Raw genomic sequence first — 18,673 nt, 5'->3', positions numbered from 1 at the left:
AACAAGCACGAGAAAAAGAGATGAAATAAATAGGTTTGCTTTCAGATTTCAGTGATGTACTGTACCCTGGATTTTAACTGAAAGATCAGGAAATAAGGAAGACTCTGTGCTACTGTTGTTTTCTGGTTTGGGGACAACCAACCCATCTTGACACATTTTCCTTGTCCTGTTTCTCAGAGACTTTGATTCTCTGGATGGGCAGAATGTGGAGAAGAATAACCAACTGGCCTTTGATATTGCCGAGAAGGAGCTAGGCATTTCTCCCATCATGACCGGCAAAGAGATGGCCTCCGTGGGGGAGCCTGACAAGCTGTCCATGGTGATGTACTTGACCCAGTTCTATGAGATGTTCAAGGACTCACTCCCCTCCAGTGGTAAGGGCCTGGCTGTGATGCTGCTCTGAATGGCCTCCATCTCCTGCTGTGTTGTTGCCTGGCTTTCTGTCTTCCCCTCCAGCTGTGTACTTCATCAATACCACCAAAAGCAAACCTCAGCTTACTCTGTGCTTTTTCCGACTGGCTATCAGCAGAAGTCTCTGGAATTTTGCTCCATTATTTTTCCCTTCTCTAGAGTGTCCTCAAGGAGCCCTGGTGGCAGGGTAGTTAAGCGCTCAGCTGCTAACCAAAAGGTTGGCGGTTCGAACCCACGAGTCACGCCAAGGGAGAAAAATGTGGCAGTCTGTGTCCATAAAGATTACAGCCTTGGAAACCTTAGGGGGCAGTTTTACTCTGTCCTGTAGGATCTCTGTGAGTCAGAATTGATGGCAATGAGTTTGGGTTTTTTGGAGTGTGTCCTCAACAGCTCATTCTTCCCCAAACCGTTCTCACTCAGTCAATAAGTATGCAAAAAGCATTCCTATCCTTTTTCTTCCCCTTGACTCTACAACCTTCTCATGCCCTTTATCTCAGAACCAGCCTTTTTGAAAAAGTGGTCTATGCTTATTGCCTCCACTGCCTCACTGCCTGAACTTCCAAACACTTTGCAACCTAGCTTCTATTTTTACTGCTCTATCAGAATTGTTCTCCACAGTCTTAAAAAATCACCAAATCCACATTCTTTTCTCATTCCTCACCCCTCGTGCACTTGATTTTTCTGCATCGTTCATCACTGTGGAATGATGTCCTTTTTCTTGAAACTCTCTTCCCCTCAGTTTCCATGATTCAGTGCCATACTTGCCTCATTCTCCTTTCTCCTTTATCTGTTCTTTCTCTGGCTTGTCTTTCTTCTCCTACCTCTTAGTGTTTCCCAGAGGTCTTCCTTGGCCCTCAGCCTGCTGCCTCAGTCTGTCATAGTGCTATAAAAAATATTCCCGTTGTTATAGTCCTTTGGAGTAAGTGTAGCATATTGATTAAGAGTGTAGGCTGTGGTGCCTGACGTGGATTTACATCCCAGTACTTCCACTTGCTTGACCTTAGGCAAGTTACTAAATTTCTCTGTGCCTCGATTTCCCCATCTGTAAAGCAGAGATAATATACAATGAAACCTGTGAGAGCCGGAAGCCAACAGGACTGCCTTGTTTTTCAGATCTTGCAAGTTTTCCACCTTTGACAGGGTGTAGTCTTACCACTTTTCTATGGATTTCTATTAGTGGAAAATATTTGCGTTTTCCTTCTCTAACAGGTTTCTGCCTTACACAGGTTCCAGCTTTTGCAGCTTTTTACTTGTATATCATTAAATTGTGATATGCTAAGAGGAATGTTTGGCAATTGGAAGCACTCAATAGATGTTAGCTATTTATTATTAGTTTCAATTTTTTTTTAAGTTACTATTATTACTAAGTAAACATTGGGGTCCACAAAGTTTCTGGTAGCACCACCACCCCGTGTACTCTCATAGGCATCTATGGCCTTTTCTGATTAGTTACAGAGTTCCTTTCTGATCTGACCATCTGCCGCAGTTACAGTATGTCCACGCAGGGAAAACCTTAAGCGGTTGGTTTCCACATACACCAGGGCCGTGAATCTGAGTTAGACACCCTCTCGGCTTCTCTCTCCATCTTCCCTCTCCTCCCTACCCCTGAAATTTTTGTCAGAAAGGTGAAGCTTCAGTGCTCTGCTACAACTAATAATCACAGGCAGACTCTAGCCTTTGAAAAGCAAAAGTCAGTTTTTTCCAACCTAAGTTGACTGGGGAAAAGACTTTAATTTGTTTATGTGGATGGAAAAGGGAAGGCTTAATGCCCAGACCTAAGTGTGTTTCATTTTGTAGACTTTGCTGTTGAGATTCTCATGCTTTTGTCATCACTGATGCACCATTAGAGCTTTCTGAGGTCCCATGATCCACCTTCAAGGAGTAGTACTGGTCAGGACTTTGTGTTCCCCTCCAGGACTATCCTTGAGCATTGCTGATTTTTGTCCACAGATACTTTAGACCTGAATGCTGAGGAGAAGGCAGTCCTGATAGCCAGCACCAAATCCCCCATCTCCTTCCTAAGCAAACTTGGACAGACCATCTCTCGGAAGCGTTCTCCCAAGGTAAATGGAGGAGAGAAGGAGTCTTTTCATAGGCTGCAAAGCTGACAGCAAGGCATGAGGGCTACAGTAATGTATTTTCCCTCCTCTCTTGGGCAGGATAAAAAGGAAAAGGACTTGGATGGTGCTGGAAAGAGGAGGAAGACCAGTCAATCAGAGGAGGTGAGAATCATCCGGGGTTTGCTAGAATGATTGTACTGAATTGCCCTTTTTGGTTGAAGTCCTTAATTTCTCCAAATCGGCATTGCTAGATGTTTTCATGTTCTTAACTTTATGAGAATTTCTGTGGGCAGACACTTTTTCTGAGGGCTGTTGCCTCTGCTGAATTTGGGGGGAGGGTTCAAGGGAACACACCCGTGTGAACTGGTGCTTTCTTGGCTCTTTGGAATCACACATTTGGCAAAGAGCAATGGCTTTCTGGCACCCGACAACAGCAGCAAAAGTCCGAGTACTTTCTCATACTGCCTCCATGTACCAAAGTCTTGCTGACTCCATCTTGAGATTAGAACCTTGAAAAGAGCCCTTAAACTCAACCTAAAGCAAAAATACCAATCCCTGTGCCAGAGACAGACTGAACTTCTTAGAGGGAAGGGTGTTTGGGGGGGCCTCCTATAATAGAGTTTGGTTCTTGGGTGGCTGGTATTTATCAGGAGGAGGCTCCTCGGAGCTACAGAGGAGAAAGACCCACGCTGGTGAGCACCCTGACAGACAGGAGGATGGATGTTGCTGTTGGGAACCAGAACAAAGTGAAGTACATGGCGACCCAACTGCTGGCCAAATTTGAAGAGAATGCACCTGCACAGTCCACTGGCATAAGGAGACAGGTGAGTCCCATAGTGCACCTTGCCCATCCAGATTTGGTCTGGTCATACAGGCAAGAGGAATCTTTTTAGTCAAAGGAGGTGGGGTATATAACAGACTCTAGGATTCATGGGCTCAAGATTCGTGTCTGGTTTTCTCTTGTCTCACTGTGGCAAAGAAGATTGTTTCATCAGCATCCAGGTCCAGGATGCCGGTGACAAAAATCAGAGGCATTTAAAAAATGTATATCTTTATCTGTATACATTTATATATAGATATATCTGTGTATATTCACATACATACATATTTAAATTATAAAAGATGTACATGTTTATTGAGGAAAATGCTGAGAAGTATAATAAAGATAATTAAGCTGCCTATTTAACCGAAAGGTCGGCAGTTCAAATCCACCAGCCACTCCTTGAAAGCCCTGTGGGACAGTTCTACTCCTATAAGGTCGCTGTGAGTCAGATTCGACTCGACAGCAGTTGTTTTTTTGGTTTATAGTTCCTTTAATGTTTTGCTATTTTTCATTTTGGTCTTTTTTAGTGCATTTGTGTTTTCATAGTTGCGGCTATGATTAATACACACTTTTCTAGTCTGCTTTTTTCATTTAACTTTTTACGTATTACCATGTTGTTCCAAACTCTTTATGAACATCTTCCGAAATGTGTGTGTGCCATGCTGTTCTCAGCTATTTCTCTAGTTCTGAATGATTTTAGTTGTTTCAAGTCTTTCCTTATAAAGCACAGTGGCCAACATTCCTATGACAAAGCTGTTTGTTTATTTTTCCTAGGATATTACTAGGTCAAAGCATATGAACATTTTAAAGATTCTTCATGAATACTAAATTGTGCTCCCATAAGTCAAGCAGGAGCATGCTGGACAGGAACATTTGACTTGAAGTGTCTTTGTTAGGCCTTGTCCTCCCATGGCTTATCAGTCACCAAGACTGCTTACAAGAGGAGTTGCTGGAGTTTTGAGATTCACACTGAAAGTTTCTTGTAAAACTCTCTGACAACCTGAGGGAGCGTCTAGACCTGGGAGCCCATTCTCTTCATTCGTTTTCTGTTTCTTCATCTTCTCCATCCTCATCAGCCACTGTTCCTGTGGACCAGGAGGGTGGGACTGACTTTTCTTGGGGTCTGGCCATAACTAACTTCTCCTCACATCTATTCGGTGGTAATTAATCTTTGTACTCCAGTCTGTTCATGTCGTGAATCACAGATAATATTTGTTGGTAGACGTCTGAGGTTGCCCGGAAGCTCTACAGCCCCAGGTGCCGCCCCACCTCAGGAAGGCTGAGGGGATCACATCTCCGGCAGTGGAACACTCTCTGTGAGAGGAGAGTGACCCCTAGTTGCTTTCTTCATTTTGGATGGAAAGATTAGTTTTCCAAATCAAAATTAGTAGTCTACGCTCAGAGAACATTGAACTTGGGAAAAGAATACTAAGAATCACAACTTCTGTTTTCCTTTTTTTTTAATTTGCTTCCCCCTCGTCACCCGCCCCCGCTGCTCTGAGGGAGTATTTTCTTTTCTTTATAAGTGTGATTTTAAGAATTCCACTCCCTTCCTCAGTTCATAGATGTGTGTCTGTCTTCCTTGAGCACCTTTTTTGTCTTCTCCTGCCTTACTGTATTTTATTTTGTTTTGTCTCCATGTCCTGCCCCCACCCATTCTCGACCTGTGTGTCACAGCCGACACAAGAGCGTGGGGTCAGCCAGCCGTCCTGCTGCCTGCGTGAGCAGGGTCGCCCTGCTCCCACCCCCCATTGGAAACAGGTAAAGAACTGCCCAGGAACGACGATGGTTGCTGCCTCCCCAGGCCTTCCCACCCCGCTCTTTTCTGAAAATGCAGGGTTGAGGCCTGCATTTTAAGAGTCCCAGCTCACAAGGGCAGGAAGTCTCTGCTCCTCTGAGTAGTGACTCTGGCAGTGCAGATTTTACTGCATGATTTGTTCAAGTCTTTGGGATTTGAGAGACCAGTTAGAAGCATGGGCAGTTAATCTGGTGTTAATGAAACTAACCAAAACTATGTGGTAAGTTGTTAGGTACCTTCTATATAGCCTTTGTGGTTTTGCTATTGGAACATTTGTCAAAGGTTGACTTTTTGCCCAGCATGTCTCCTTGAGACTATGGAAGGGAAAATCGTGAATTCCTTAGGCCAAGAATAGGGGTAATAGAGCCTTTCGCATTAAATAGAAAAATATTATCCAAGAAAATAGTCTTGAACTAATGATTTTTGTTTCAAACCCTGGAAAAAGATGTTCGCAGGCATTTTCTTGGTGTTTTGTCTACATTTGAAATACTCTTTTTGGAAGTTTTCTCTACAGTCTGAGCAGTGTCTTCTGGAAAATTGCTTCTCCTAAGCAGTATACAGTAGGCCAGGAAGAAAGGGATGAGGGCCCCTGGTTTATAGTAGAAAACCTGGAAGAGGGTTTGGAGGCCTCTACTGGTACTGTACCATGTCACAGTGAGCCAGTTCCTGCTGTAGTGAGTGGAGCCTGAACTGACTGTCTCATGGTTTTGTTTCATCTAGGACTGATCAGATTCTGAGAGGTCAGATGAACAGGCTCTTGATTCCACCAGCATCTTCCACAGTTTGTGTTGCCAGCCTCTTATGCTGCAGAGTGATAGCTATTGCTGGGAGGTGCTTGGGAGTGGTGAGCTGGGCTTTATTTAAATTGTATTTAGGGCAAAATGTTCATTTCTTTCTAATCTTTCTTTTAATAATTTGCCACATTAAAGGCTGAGCCCAAGAGGCTGAGATGGAACCTTGGGAGCAATGTCCAAGCTCACGACAGAAGCTAAGCTGTCTCTTTCTCTATGCTTGTAGGAGGTCTTCAAAAAGTTCACTGGAAATTCACTTCTGTTATGTTTTCCTATCTTTTGCCTTGAAGTCTGGGTGGAAGATGTGATTTGAAAGGAAATCTTTAGTTCAGGATCTGTTGAAGGGGCAAGTGAACTCTAGTCACTTGGAATCTAGAGTCCAGAAGCTCTAGATTCTTTTAAGATTCATAAAGGCCCACTGAGATAGGAGCAAAGGGGAAGGGAGGTCAGATTAATACATGCAGATAAGTGACAAATGATTTTCAGTGGCTTTGGAGCACTTTGGGTGGGCTTGCTGGAAAATCTCAGCAGTAAATTTAGTGACCCAAGAAGCTTGGCTAAGCTGGGGCCTTTGTCCTGGTGAAAACTGATGCATCAGCTTGTTGCCTGATTGAGCTGTACTGAAGGGGCATCAAGAGCTTGATTTTGTGGAGCAGCTTGTGCTTCTATTTCTGAAGCATCTCGTAAGCTCTAGCCTTGTGCTAGGTGCCACATGGAGAATGTTACGAGTCCCCGTCTATACTCCTTGCCATTTGGGCAATATATGATCACAGTCAATGAAGTAGAATGCTGGTAGGGTATACGGGCAACAGAATAGAAATGTTACAATCAAACACAGTTCTGCAGAATGGACATGAGAGGTTACAGTTAGAAGAAGTAGCTGGGTTGATACTATGCTCAGACTGATAAGTGAGAAACCACCAGCAATGAAAAACCTGTTAGATTCTTATGTGCTTCTGGTTATATAGAGTTGGGAATTTACTTGCCTGCAGAGAAGTGGCACTGTGAAAGAAATGTAACTCACAATTCTTCTGTGCAAGTGAAATGTGTAATATTCTCATGAAGTTTTTTTCCTCAACGCTGAATCAGGTATTGTGAGTCTTGGCCTTCTAAATTTATCTCCTGGAAGACAGATCCTGGGAGTGCCATGCCAGACGCTACAGAAGCCCGAGGACAAGAGAATCTCCAGTAGTGCATTAGGTGCCTTCAGCTTCTGACTCAGCCTGACCACTGGCCCTTCCTTATCCCCATCAGGAATGAGGGGCCGACTGGCGGTACCTCACTGTGATTCACTTGTGTTTCTGTTGAAGTGGTTCAGGCCAAGGCAGAGGAAGGTGTGGCCCACACAACAGTGATGGCTGAGCTGGCGCTAGGACCAGTGTCTGCTTAGGTCACAGTATGGAAGAGAGGAAATGAGTAGCACCTCTGCTTGCCAGTGACTTCTCTGTTTTACCTTCCTGTGTAAACACAGTAGCTCTTCCCTTCACCACCTTTTGCCTTTTGATCTCAGAAATGCATCCTGCAAGCAAACTCTGCCCATCACCCAGCCTTGGTTTGGCAGGAGATTTTCATGTGAGAGGGAGCAAACAGTGGAGCTGTTTTCCCAGGCCTTACCACTTCCTCCTTCCCAGGCATTACCTGTGGCGAACCCACACAGTCATTCTAAGCACAAGCGAACAAGAATTCCTCTGGAATTCATCCAGGAAACTAGGAATGTGTGATTGTTAAGTCCTGAGGGCTTCCCTAAATCATAGACAGACTGACAAGGAAAGGAATATAATCCAGATGGACAAAACGGGGAAAAGCCATGGACTTCATACCTGTAGTACTCAGTGAAGTAGATTTGATTTTTGCATCTCATTTCCTGAACTTGTATTTCCTTGCCAGTTTTCCAGAACCTTTTAAGTGTGAGCAAGGAGGCTGAGACGAGGAAGCGGTGACAGGATGTTGTCATAGATGGGCTCTGAGGGGAGGTGCTGCTTTGCCACCGATGGGTATACATGTGATTAAGTCATGGAGAGGGGTTCTCCACCTTCCAGTCATGGTGGTTGGCCTTTCTGCCCTTTCTCTCTACTTATAAACAAGCCCATTTCTTCTGTCCCCCAACAACCCTGATAAAACCAGCAAAGAAGACTATACCCTTGATCCTTGACATTTAGAAAATGCTACACTGCAAGCTCTGACCCCAAGACCAGCTATGTAGATTTTGGACGTGACCTGTGCCTAACAGAAAGTTCAAGACCGACCTGGAAGCCAGAGACCAAAGAAGCCACCCTGTCTGGCCATACAGTGATTTGCTGTTGAGGACAGAGGGGCAAGGAAGGGGCCTCTTGGGATTCTTCTGATAAACGCCCCTTAGTCCTTCCAGAATCAGCCCTCACACTCCCACTGTTTCACCAGTGTTCTCTCTGTTTGTGTCTGTTGGTGTAAAAGCGACGGGAAAAGGAGCGTTCTCGGACCTGCCCAAAAAAAGTGATCACACTCTCTCCTCCCCCTACTCCACCTCGCTGCCGGACACATGGCAGCCAGCAGGTGATCTTTCTGCATGTTCCCCCTGTCTGTCTGCCTTCCTGCCTTTAGGTGGCTAGAGTAGAGACCAAGTCATTTTTCCCTCTTTTCAATGATTAAAAAAAATGATAAAAGCAAAACAATTTATAGCAGAAGCAACCTTTATTGCTACAACTGAGTAATTCCTGGCTGCACCTCAGGATTGCACATAATACATTCAGACCCCAGGTAGTTTAGCCCCACATCATGAGACTGTGCAGTCCCATATATGATTATGCAATCATGAATTAAAATTTAAACTGTATTGTTCAAGGCACAGAATCCCTGGAGAGCAATACTTTTTTCTGTAACCCCGTTTAGAGCAGACATTTATTTCTTGCTGCCCAAGGAGATATGGTTAGGATGGGCCCTTTGAAGCTTCTTCTAATGCTTCACTACTGGAGCTTGGTTTCTTCTGATTCTAGGAGCCCTGCCTCTGGCATATCCGATTTCTTCCAAAAGACGTTTGCCCTTCCCCACACACCCCACTCACACTCCAGGCAGACCATTCAAGAACTGCTTTATAGAGTAGTTAACCATGGACGTGGTTAATGAGGGCAAGAATACACTTGTGGCAACCACTTATATCAAGTACATTTGTGGAATAGCTTGTTGACTTTCATGATATATCATTATTAAATAAATCACTATTAAATAAAATACTGATTTCAAAGCCAGGATCTATAGAAAGACATTTCTCAACTAAAGTGGCCTAATTAAAAAATGACCCCTACCAGAAGAACTGGATGGTGCCTGGCTACCATTACTGAACATTTTGATCACAGATTCCATAAAAGAATCCTGATCCCAGGGAGGGAAATGCAGAACAGAATTTCAAATTCTCATGGATTCTAGACTTTCTAGAGACGTGGAGGGTGGATGAATCTCTGCAGCTGTTGGCCTAAGATAATCTTTAACCCTTAAACCAAAAATACACCAAAGTCTTCTTAAAACCAAACAACAGTTTAGCTTAACTAGTAAAAAAGGCTTGCCATGAGCATTATGCTCTTTTAAGAACTATCTGTATGGGATCAAATTAACAACAGCAACTTGAAAAATTAGATGGGAACCTTAGGGGCAGTGAGTTTATGTTAATGAGGGAGGAACAACTTATGAGAATGAGTTGAGAATGGTTGCACAACTTGAAGAATGTGACCAGTGTCACTAAATTATAGATGTAGAAACTGTTGAATTTGTGTATATTTTGCTGTGTATATTCTCAACAACAATATAAATAAAATTTAGAAGGAAACAGAAAGTGACCCTTAGTAATGTGCCTGATTTTTAAAGGCCTACTTGTATCCATTACAGTTTTGATGACTGCCCTGTGCCTTGTCACTAAGAGCTGACACTAGGAGCATTTGCTATGTCTCAGACAGTATTCTCAGTCCTTTTTGTGCGTTATTTCAGTTAATTCTCACAGTAACCCAATGAGGCAGGTACTGTTATTATCCCCATTTTACAGATGAGGAGACTGAGGTATAGGGTAGAGGCATCAAGTACAAGGTCACATAATAAGTAATGGAGCCAGGAATTGAAGCCAGGTGGTGTGAGTGACCCTGGGCTCCAATCCCTGGGCTCATCCTGCCTGAAGAGACACTATGTCCATGGGCCTTGGATAAGATTAGCTACATCTGACTCTTTGAATCAACTTTTCCACCATTACATGGCCATAACATGACTCCACAGTTATCCAAAGAGCAACAAGTGTGGTCTTCCCTGTTTCCACGATTGCTGTGTTAGCGGTTTCCTGAGATCAGTGGAGGGAGCCGTGTGCCTGACTTATGGATTTCCATCCCTCTCACATACATATTCCCATCTGTCCATTGAAAATGCCTCCAGTCTTTGTCCACTTCTCCCATAGATAAGTTTTGCTTTGGTCCCATGGTCCTAGTCACGGATCACTCCCTACCCTGGAATTTCCTCTGGACTATTAGAATGGTTATTTATTCTAGCCAATTTCCAACTCCCCACCTTTCCTTTCTAATGTCTTGTTGTGGAAAGTTTTACCCTTCTAACCGGCCTTTCCTTTTAAACCTTCCATTAATGCCTCTGATCTTATGCCACTGTGTGAAAGCAGTATGCTTGTTCCACATTTGTACTAACAGTTGTTCCTTATTTATCTATGTAACCAACCTCATTGGAAGCCCAGTAGGCCAAATGGCTGCACAAAAAGTTGCCCTCGGGTCATAGGATTTGGTGTAGATGGGAGTGTGGGTACTTGAGATGGGGATGGGCAGGGGGCAGGGAAAATACCTTGAAATGAATTCTGAATTTCTGGCACTGAATTTCTCACTGTCACTTAGTAGGTCCAGATAGAGCCTTTGGATGGAGCTTAAGTTTCTACTTTGTTGCCTACAGACATTCAGGGATCTTGATGCTGACAGCCATGGCAAGCAGAGTACCCGCCATGAGAGGGTAAACGAGCATGAACCCGTGGCATGGGATGCTGAGATCCAAACGGGCACGCTGTGGTGGTGGGGCAGAGGGAACGGTGGGGCTGTTCCCCACTCCCCTTGCTTCTTGCACGCTCTTGTCACCTAGCCAAGAGCCGGAGTTCGTTTTCTGGCAATGTTGATCTATGCCGATAGCACTCACAGTAGAGCCTTCGTGCACCAGCATTCAGATGGGATGTTAATCCTGAGTGTTCGTGTTGCTATAAAGGGCCTTAATGACTTTCTGTTCCTGTTCACCTTTCCCATCCCAAGATCACGCTACTTCTGCCCCCAAAATATGTGCCAGTGGTGGAATAGCATTTGACAAACAGGTGTGGGTTCTTAGGGAAAGGGTCCAGGTCATTAAGCAGGTGGCATTTGCTTGGCATTTTTGACAAACATGGGATCTTGGGGTGGAAATACTAAGTGAGCCAAAACTCTTACCACTGTGGGGATCTGTCAAGTGTGAAGAGGATAGAGGGGTGGGAAGGTGCTGACCAGACGGGGGAGCATAATGAGAAGCTTAGCTAGTTTTTTCTACAAAACTAACGGGGGGAATGACTAATTGCATCTGGCTATCATGTAATTTGATGAATAGCAGAGATACCCAGTTAAAGAAGCCTACTTATTCAATGGGACTCTTTTTATTGTTACCCTTAAAAACGATCCCTGAGTGGATATAGCTTTGCAGCTAGAGTGAATAATTCTCTCTCCTTACCAATTGCACACAGGGTCTTTTCTTTTATTCTCCCTCCCTCCCTTTCCAGTCATGGCTAATGCAGTTACGGCTAAGCATCAAATTAGGTTACTTCTGAGGTCTGTTTGGAAGCTAAACAGAGCCCTGTCCTCCTCCACCCTGCTTCTTCCCCTGTCACCAAACCAGAATCAGGGCATCCACATGTGCTGCCAAGACACAAATGGATTAGGTGCTGGGTTAGGATGAAGAGACCTGGGGTTAAGGAAGAGGGTGGATTTCCTTCTCATCTCCTCATCGATGGCCACACTCTGCTTTGCTCTCTCGTCGGGGCTGTCTTCTCCCACGAGCACTGAGCGCCCTGCTGCCTTCCTCTTCCTTTCCAGGCTGTAGTCCTCTCTACAAGAAAGCTAGGCGTTTGCCTTGAGCAGGGCAGTGCCCTTCATTTAGGGGAATGCGTATTTAGTGAGGGGCGATGATGTGTAATGGAACGATGCCTAAAAGAAGAACAGAGGGAAGTATGTTAAATAAAAGGAGATTGGTTAGGAGAGACAATGAAAAGACTAGGGCTGCAATGCAGAGGGGAAAGCAGGGTTTGAGCTCAGAAGGCAGTAAGGGATTTTTCTTTTTTCCCTGTGGGCTGGTTTCCAGTTTCCTCAGTGCAGGGCTCCAATCCAGGTACTTTTGAGGGACCCTGTTTATGTTCTCTTCCAGGAGTTTCCCTCCACTAGGCCATTATACTGCGTATGCACTCCCAGCTCTCTGCTCCTACCCAGCCCCACACTCCCCAGCCTCCCATAAGCTCTGCCCTCCTTGGGGAAGCTCAGTTTCTCTCTTGTTTACTCCTCTGGGTGGTTGGTACTCTCCTGCGGAAATCTTCCTTGCCTCCCCTGGAGTCTGTATGGCTGAGCCCACACGGAGTCCTGAGCTCAGGGCCCATCAGCTGGCTGGGCATCTGGAGCAGAGGCTGGCAAGGCACCAGCTAATTACACCCATGCCATCACCCTCCATCTCACCTGTCCGCTGATGCAAAGAGTATAATGAAACTGCTCAGAGCTGGAGGCACAGGGGGCCTCTCATTACCTTGATGGTACCTCTGTCTCTCCCACCTGTAACTGTGTCACCCTGAACCTGTAGGAAATGAAGCACTTATCACTTGCCAGAGCTTCCAGCCACCTTCTCACTCTGTGGGGACTGCAGAGTCCCTAGCTCTGTGGGCTCGCCACTGAGGAAGACATGCTGTGTGCAGTCTGCAGAGGACTTGGGGACTTCGGGTCTTTTCTCTCAGTTATTGCTGGGGAGTTGGCTTGTTCTGTGGCAAGCAGTACTTCTCTGAGCACTAGCAATAGAAGAAGAGATGCCATGGATCTGGCCTTTGTGTAGAGGAGCAAGCTTGTCTCTAGATTTGCTGTCTCTATCATCTGCTCTTTGTAAGGCAAGCGAGGGGTTGAGATGGTGGTAGAATCTTTTTCCCCAGGAAAAATCCCAGCTGAGGCCAGCGGGGAGGCTCCCTGCGGAGCACAGAGAGTTCATGCATTATCAGGAAGCCCTCTGCCCTCCTCTGCCTCCCACTGGCAGTGTTACCAACCTAGAGGGTGGATGGAGCAAGAGGCCCCAAGCAAGATAGGGCTCTCACAGGTTGAGCACAGCTACAGTCACCATATCCCACTGGCAGCATTAGGGAAGGGCGAGCTAAAAGCACAGTGGAGGTGTTTAATAAGCCATTCGTGTTTCTGGGAACTAAAAGTGTTTCTTTATTACAAATGTCATTTAGATGAAGGCCTAAAGTAAAAGGGTCTAACACTGCCAGATTACGTCCGTTCAGGTCAGCATGTGAGTTTTTATTTGACGTTTCCTTTGATTTCTTTTTTTTCTCTCCATCTTGTATTTTATAGCCAGAGCCTGAACCTTCACGTCGATTTTTTGTCGACCAGTGGGAGCTTTCTCTTAGTCTCCGCTCCTCCAACCGCCCTGCCTCTCCTTCCTCTGACTCCCTCCGACAGGTAGCATGGCCTGGGACTTGGCACAGCTTTGTTCCTTCCTCAGCCTCTGCTCACTCACTTTCACAAGTGCCATCCGCCCTGAGGGAGGTTGCAGAGTTCTTAACTTTGGCCTCTCTCCTACAGGAACCAGTTGTGTCCAGGGAGAGAAGGTGGTGGTGTCTGTTTTGCATGTGACGTCTGTGGGCCTCTTTTAAATAACCTAAGTTAAAGAGGCTGCTAGCTTTTATTACACTGTGTTTAGCATTTGTCAAAGTCTGTGGACCCACTTTCATTATATTTTAACTGTATCAAATAATGATAAACATTTTTTAGCCACTGACTTTTTTTACTCCAGATGTCTTCATATTAATATGTGTTACAAAGTACAAACGTAAATGGAGTGGTGAATACAATGTATTTTGGGTGCCTCTTGACTTATAATCATTTAAGGAGTCAACCCTGCTAGTTCCTACAATGGCACTGTTCCAACTATAGAGCAGTTTAAAGAGATTGGAGGGCCTTTTGGCCCTTTCTGTTTATGCTTCCTATTCTTGAGATAAGTCTCAGACTATGCACTGTATGTGTGGAAGCCGATGCATGTGTGTGGCGTGCAGAAGTACAAGTCCAGCGATTGTTATACTTTGAAGACTTTTTAAGAGTGGGGAGAAGGAAACTATCTGCTTTTCATGCCAGAAACAAACAGAACTTGAGTCTCCACCTCTCGGGGGGATGCTTGTCAGTGTTGCCACGTTGCTGAGAACGGATTGTGATGATGCTTTTGCACGCGGGTAGCCCTAGGCTGTAACTGCTGAGGGTGGCGGTTTCTAGTGGGGAGGGAAGGGCTGGCTGAGCAGTGAGGGCCCAAGGCTTGCTCGTGTCCCAGCCTAATAGTTGATATCTGGTCCACGCCCTCACTTGTCTGCTGCTGAATTAAAAAAATGCAATTTTCGCTCCCTTGGTGTCAGCTATTAAATTATCTGCTCATCTCTGCCCGGTGTCTGTCTTGTTTCAGGCCTAAGCTTCTCTAATGTCCCTAATCTAAAGGCAGTTTAGATTTAAGAGCCACTTGTTTTTCTCAACCACTAATGGGTAGAAGCTATGAAGCTAATGGGCACATGGCACCAATCCTTGGAAATCTCCTTAGTTTAAATCTAAAAATATAATTGATTCTTCAGTTCCAGCTGAACCTTGGAGAGTTGTTTTCTCGCTTGTGCTTCTGTCGTTCCTATATTTGCGTGAAGTTACTTCCTCCTAGAGTCCTTCTGCCGTGTGACCCTGCCCAGCCCAGCACATGCCATTGCTCAGGCCAACGATCTTCTTACAAATGACTTCACGTGTCTGTCCATTCAAACCATTTTGTAAGAGGGCCGTTGACATGTATAAGACAGCTGCTCCTGGTGTGTTTTTGAATCAGAATTAGAGTCAGGGCCCCTCAAGCTTGGCCAGAAGCTCCCTGCTTCCACACAGTTCAGAAGAGGAGTGTCACACACACGAGATGCCAGCGACATCTCCCCCAGAAGATGACTAGGACATGTTGTCTCAAAAGGACTGCCAGCAAAGACTTTGACCTCCATCCCTGGGGACAAGATGCTTGGGGTGCCAGCCTTTGATGTGAGCAGAAAGGCTTACAGTTAAAACTTGCTAGTTATCTGTCTTGGAGGAAGTACAGCCAGAGTGCTTCTTGGAAGCGAGGATGGCAAGACTTCGTCTAACATACTTTGGACATGTAACCAGGAGGGACCAGTCCCTGGAGAAGGACACCGTGCTTGGCGTAAAGTAGAGGCTCAGAAAAAAGAGGAAGACCGTCAGAGAGATGATTGATACAGTGGCTGCAACAGTGGGCTCCAACCTAGCAACAATCATGAGTATGGTGCAGGACTGGGCTGTGTTCTGTTCTGTTGTACATAGGGTCACTTTAAGTTGGAATCAACTCAATGGCACCTAACAATAGCAGTTTTATCCTGTTGTTTCCTCAACATTGCCAGAAAGAGAGTTGAGTTGGTTGGGTTGTTTTTCTCTTTCCAGCCTGTAAGAATGATTCTTCTATCCTCTCTCCTGGACTAGAAACACATTCTCACTTCCCTGGACTAATGGAGCAACTTGGCTGCATGGCTGCAGGTATTGGCTGCCTGCAGCTTGTGTTTAAGATGTCCCACCCATCCTAGAGAGCTTTGGCCTTGTGCCTGGATGGAGAACATGGACATCACTATATGGTACTAGATTCCCCGTTCCCCGTTAAATATCAACAGGTGGTGAGTGTTTGATGCCTGTGATGGGGGATTGTAGGTCAAGTGTTAATAAGAAGGGAGATTATCACAAGCACTATTAGGGCTGATGATAATCTTCTGTTACCCAAGGGGAGAGAGCCTTTGCAAGAGGGAGCTTGGTTTCTTTCTAAAGGAGGAAGTCACTCCCAAACCCCACTCGCATACTCTTGAGGCCTGCTGTCAGTCTGGACATCTGCAGTCTGGATGGGAGTTGTTCCTCTTGAATTCTCTATATGTGATTGGACCCACTAAGGCCTGTCTTACTCTCTTCTGTGTTTGAATCCATCCTGCCTTCCCACCTTCTCATTCCCTGGAACTGCAGATCCAAAGGCAAGAAAGACTAGGTCTCCCCTCCTGAAGATCGTGTTTCCTAGTGCTGGTGTTCCCACCCATGCTGATGGCTCTGTGTGGACACTGACACAGTGTTTTTTCTTACCACCCAGCATCTCTGCTTGTGAGCACTGTGTTGGCATGGTTTGCTGCTGCACCTTGTATTCATTTTACACCTTTCAAAGATTTTTTTTTCCTGTCTTCTTATTTATTTTTTTCTTCTCATTTCCCTTCATTCTTGTCATTTTATAATCTCCAACCAATAGAAGTATATAAAGATGTACACGGGCGGAGTGAGCTCATTGGCTGAGCAGATAGCCAATCAGCTTCAAAGGAAAGAGCAGCCCAAAACCCTTCTAGACAAGAAGGAACTGGTAAGAGATATGTCAAGGGCACTGTCTGTATAGGCATACACAGCTGTGTTGAAAACACCTGGTTTGTTCTAAATAGCTTAGTAATATACGTAGCCAGTATATGCCCTGTGGTAATTTTCTTTGAGGTTGTATGAATTTTGATAACTGAATTTCTGGGACTGCAATAGTTGTTTAGAGTGTTGTGTGGAAAAGCATACTTACTATCTCTAAAAGTGACCACTCTAGAGCCCTGGGGACCCATAGAACTACAGGAACACTGAATATATATATTTCATGCTACCCTCAAAAAAGAATTTTGTTAAAATAATTTGGTTTGATAGTTACAAAATTCCGTGAAATTGGATCCATCAGCAGAAACGAAGTGAGTTAGCTTTGCTCTCGGTTGTTGATCAGCATCCATTCAGGATGTGACACAGTGCCAAGTATTACAGTTAGGCACATATGGCATGGTTCCTGCAATGTACTGTTGCTCTTTTTTACTAAGAAAATAGTGATTTTCTTAGTCTCAAAACAAAATCACTTAGTGAGGGTCGATTCCACAGAGAGGACATGTGCTTCCTGGAGGTGAGCCCGAGAACCTGACCTGCCTCCTCTTCCTCCCCTCCCTCCCTTTCCCCACCTCCTACAGGGCTCCATAAAGAAGGAGTTCCCGCAGAACTTGGGAGGCAGCGACACGTGCTATTTTTGCCAGAAGCGAGTCTACGTGATGGAGAGGCTGAGTGCTGAAGGCAAGTTCTTCCACCGGAGCTGCTTCAAATGCCAGTACTGCGCCACCACCCTGCGCCTCTCAGCATATGCCTATGACATCGAGGATGGTGAGTCTGTCTGTGTGAGTCTGTCTGTCTGAGCCATACCTAGGAACTGGGCTCGGGCACTTTTTCCCATCCGAGCTGGGGACCTTTGGGCCTCTTACTGCCTTATTTATTTATTTATATCTATTTCTTTCTATCTGTCTGTCTGTCTATCTGTCTATCTATCTATATCTATCTATAAAGGGGCCCTGGTGGCACAAGGGTTAAGCGCTTGGCTGTTAATGGAAAAGTTGGCAGTCCAGACCTACCCAGCAGCTCCACGGGAGAAAAGACCTGACGATCTGCTCTTACAAAGATTAAAAAGCAAAAAACCCATTTCCTTTGAGTCAATTCCGACTTATAGCTGCCCTTTAGGACAAAGTAGAGCTGCCCCGTAGGGTTTCCAAGGCTGTGGTCTGGTTTTTGTTTTGTTTTGTTTTTGGTTTATTCAACTTATTACTCTTTTTTTGTGTGTGTGTGCTTTAGGTGAAAGTTTACAGCTCCAGTTAATTGCTCATTCAAAAATTTATACACATATTGTTTTGTGACGTTTGTTGCAATCCCCACAATATGACAGCATGCTCCCCGTTTCCACCCTGGGTTCCCTGTGTCCATTTGTCCAGTTCTTCTCCCTTCCTGCCTTTTCATCCTGCCTTTGGACAGGAGCTGCCCATTTGGTCTCGTATATTTGATTGAACTAAGAAACACATTCTTCATCTGTGTTATTTTTTTGTTTTATAGGCCTGTCTAATCTTTGTCTGAAAAGTTAGCATTGGTAATGGTTTCAGTTCAGGGTTAGCAGAGAGTCCAGGGCCATAGTTTCAGGGTTCCTCCAGTCTCTGTCAGACCATTAAGTCTGGTCTTTTTAGGTAAATTTGAATTCTGTTCTACATTTTTCTCCTGATCTGTCTGGGACTCTCTGTTGTGATCCCTGTCAAGGTGGTCATTGGTGGTAGCCAGGCGCCATCTAGTTCAAGGCTGTAGTCTTCATGGGAGCAGATGACCACATCTTTCTCCCATGGAGCAGTGGTGGGTTCGAACCACCGACCTTTCAGTTAGCAGCTGATCATTTAACTACTGTGCCACAAGGTCTCCTTTTTATAAAAATTCCAAACCAAAAACCAAACTCGTTGCCGTCCAATTGATTCCGACTCCTAGTGACCCTATAGGACAGAGTAGAGCTGTCCCTCAGGGTTTCTGCGGAGCAGCTGGTAGATTCAAACTGCCAACATTTTGGTTAGCAGCCTGAGCTCTTAACCACTGTACCACTAGGGCTCCTTGTAAAGATTACAGCCTAGGAAGTCTCATGGGACAGTTCTACTCTGTCACATGGGGTCTCTATGATCAGAATTGACTCAATGGCGCCTAAA

General features: G+C 45.1%; 1 protein-coding gene across 1 annotated transcript in view; it reads left to right on the top strand.

The window, feature by feature from the left end:
* The window catches only part of MICAL3 (microtubule associated monooxygenase, calponin and LIM domain containing 3), a 216,887-nt gene that overhangs the window by 107,232 nt on the left and 90,982 nt on the right, over positions 1-18,673 (top strand). Inside the window, exons 13-17 of the mRNA XM_012556919.2 lie at positions 178-374; positions 2,362-2,474; positions 2,571-2,633; positions 3,122-3,295; positions 17,141-17,327. Coding sequence (XP_012412373.1) covers positions 178-374; positions 2,362-2,474; positions 2,571-2,633; positions 3,122-3,295; positions 17,141-17,327 — 734 coding nt within the window. The remainder of the gene's footprint in view (positions 1-177; positions 375-2,361; positions 2,475-2,570; positions 2,634-3,121; positions 3,296-17,140; positions 17,328-18,673) is intronic.

Source organism: Trichechus manatus, unplaced genomic scaffold, assembly GCF_000243295.1.
Source record: "Trichechus manatus latirostris isolate Lorelei unplaced genomic scaffold, TriManLat1.0 scaffold00081, whole genome shotgun sequence".
NCBI classification, from domain to species: Eukaryota; Metazoa; Chordata; class Mammalia; order Sirenia; family Trichechidae; genus Trichechus; species Trichechus manatus.
This window is presented reverse-complemented; position numbering and strand designations above follow the sequence as displayed.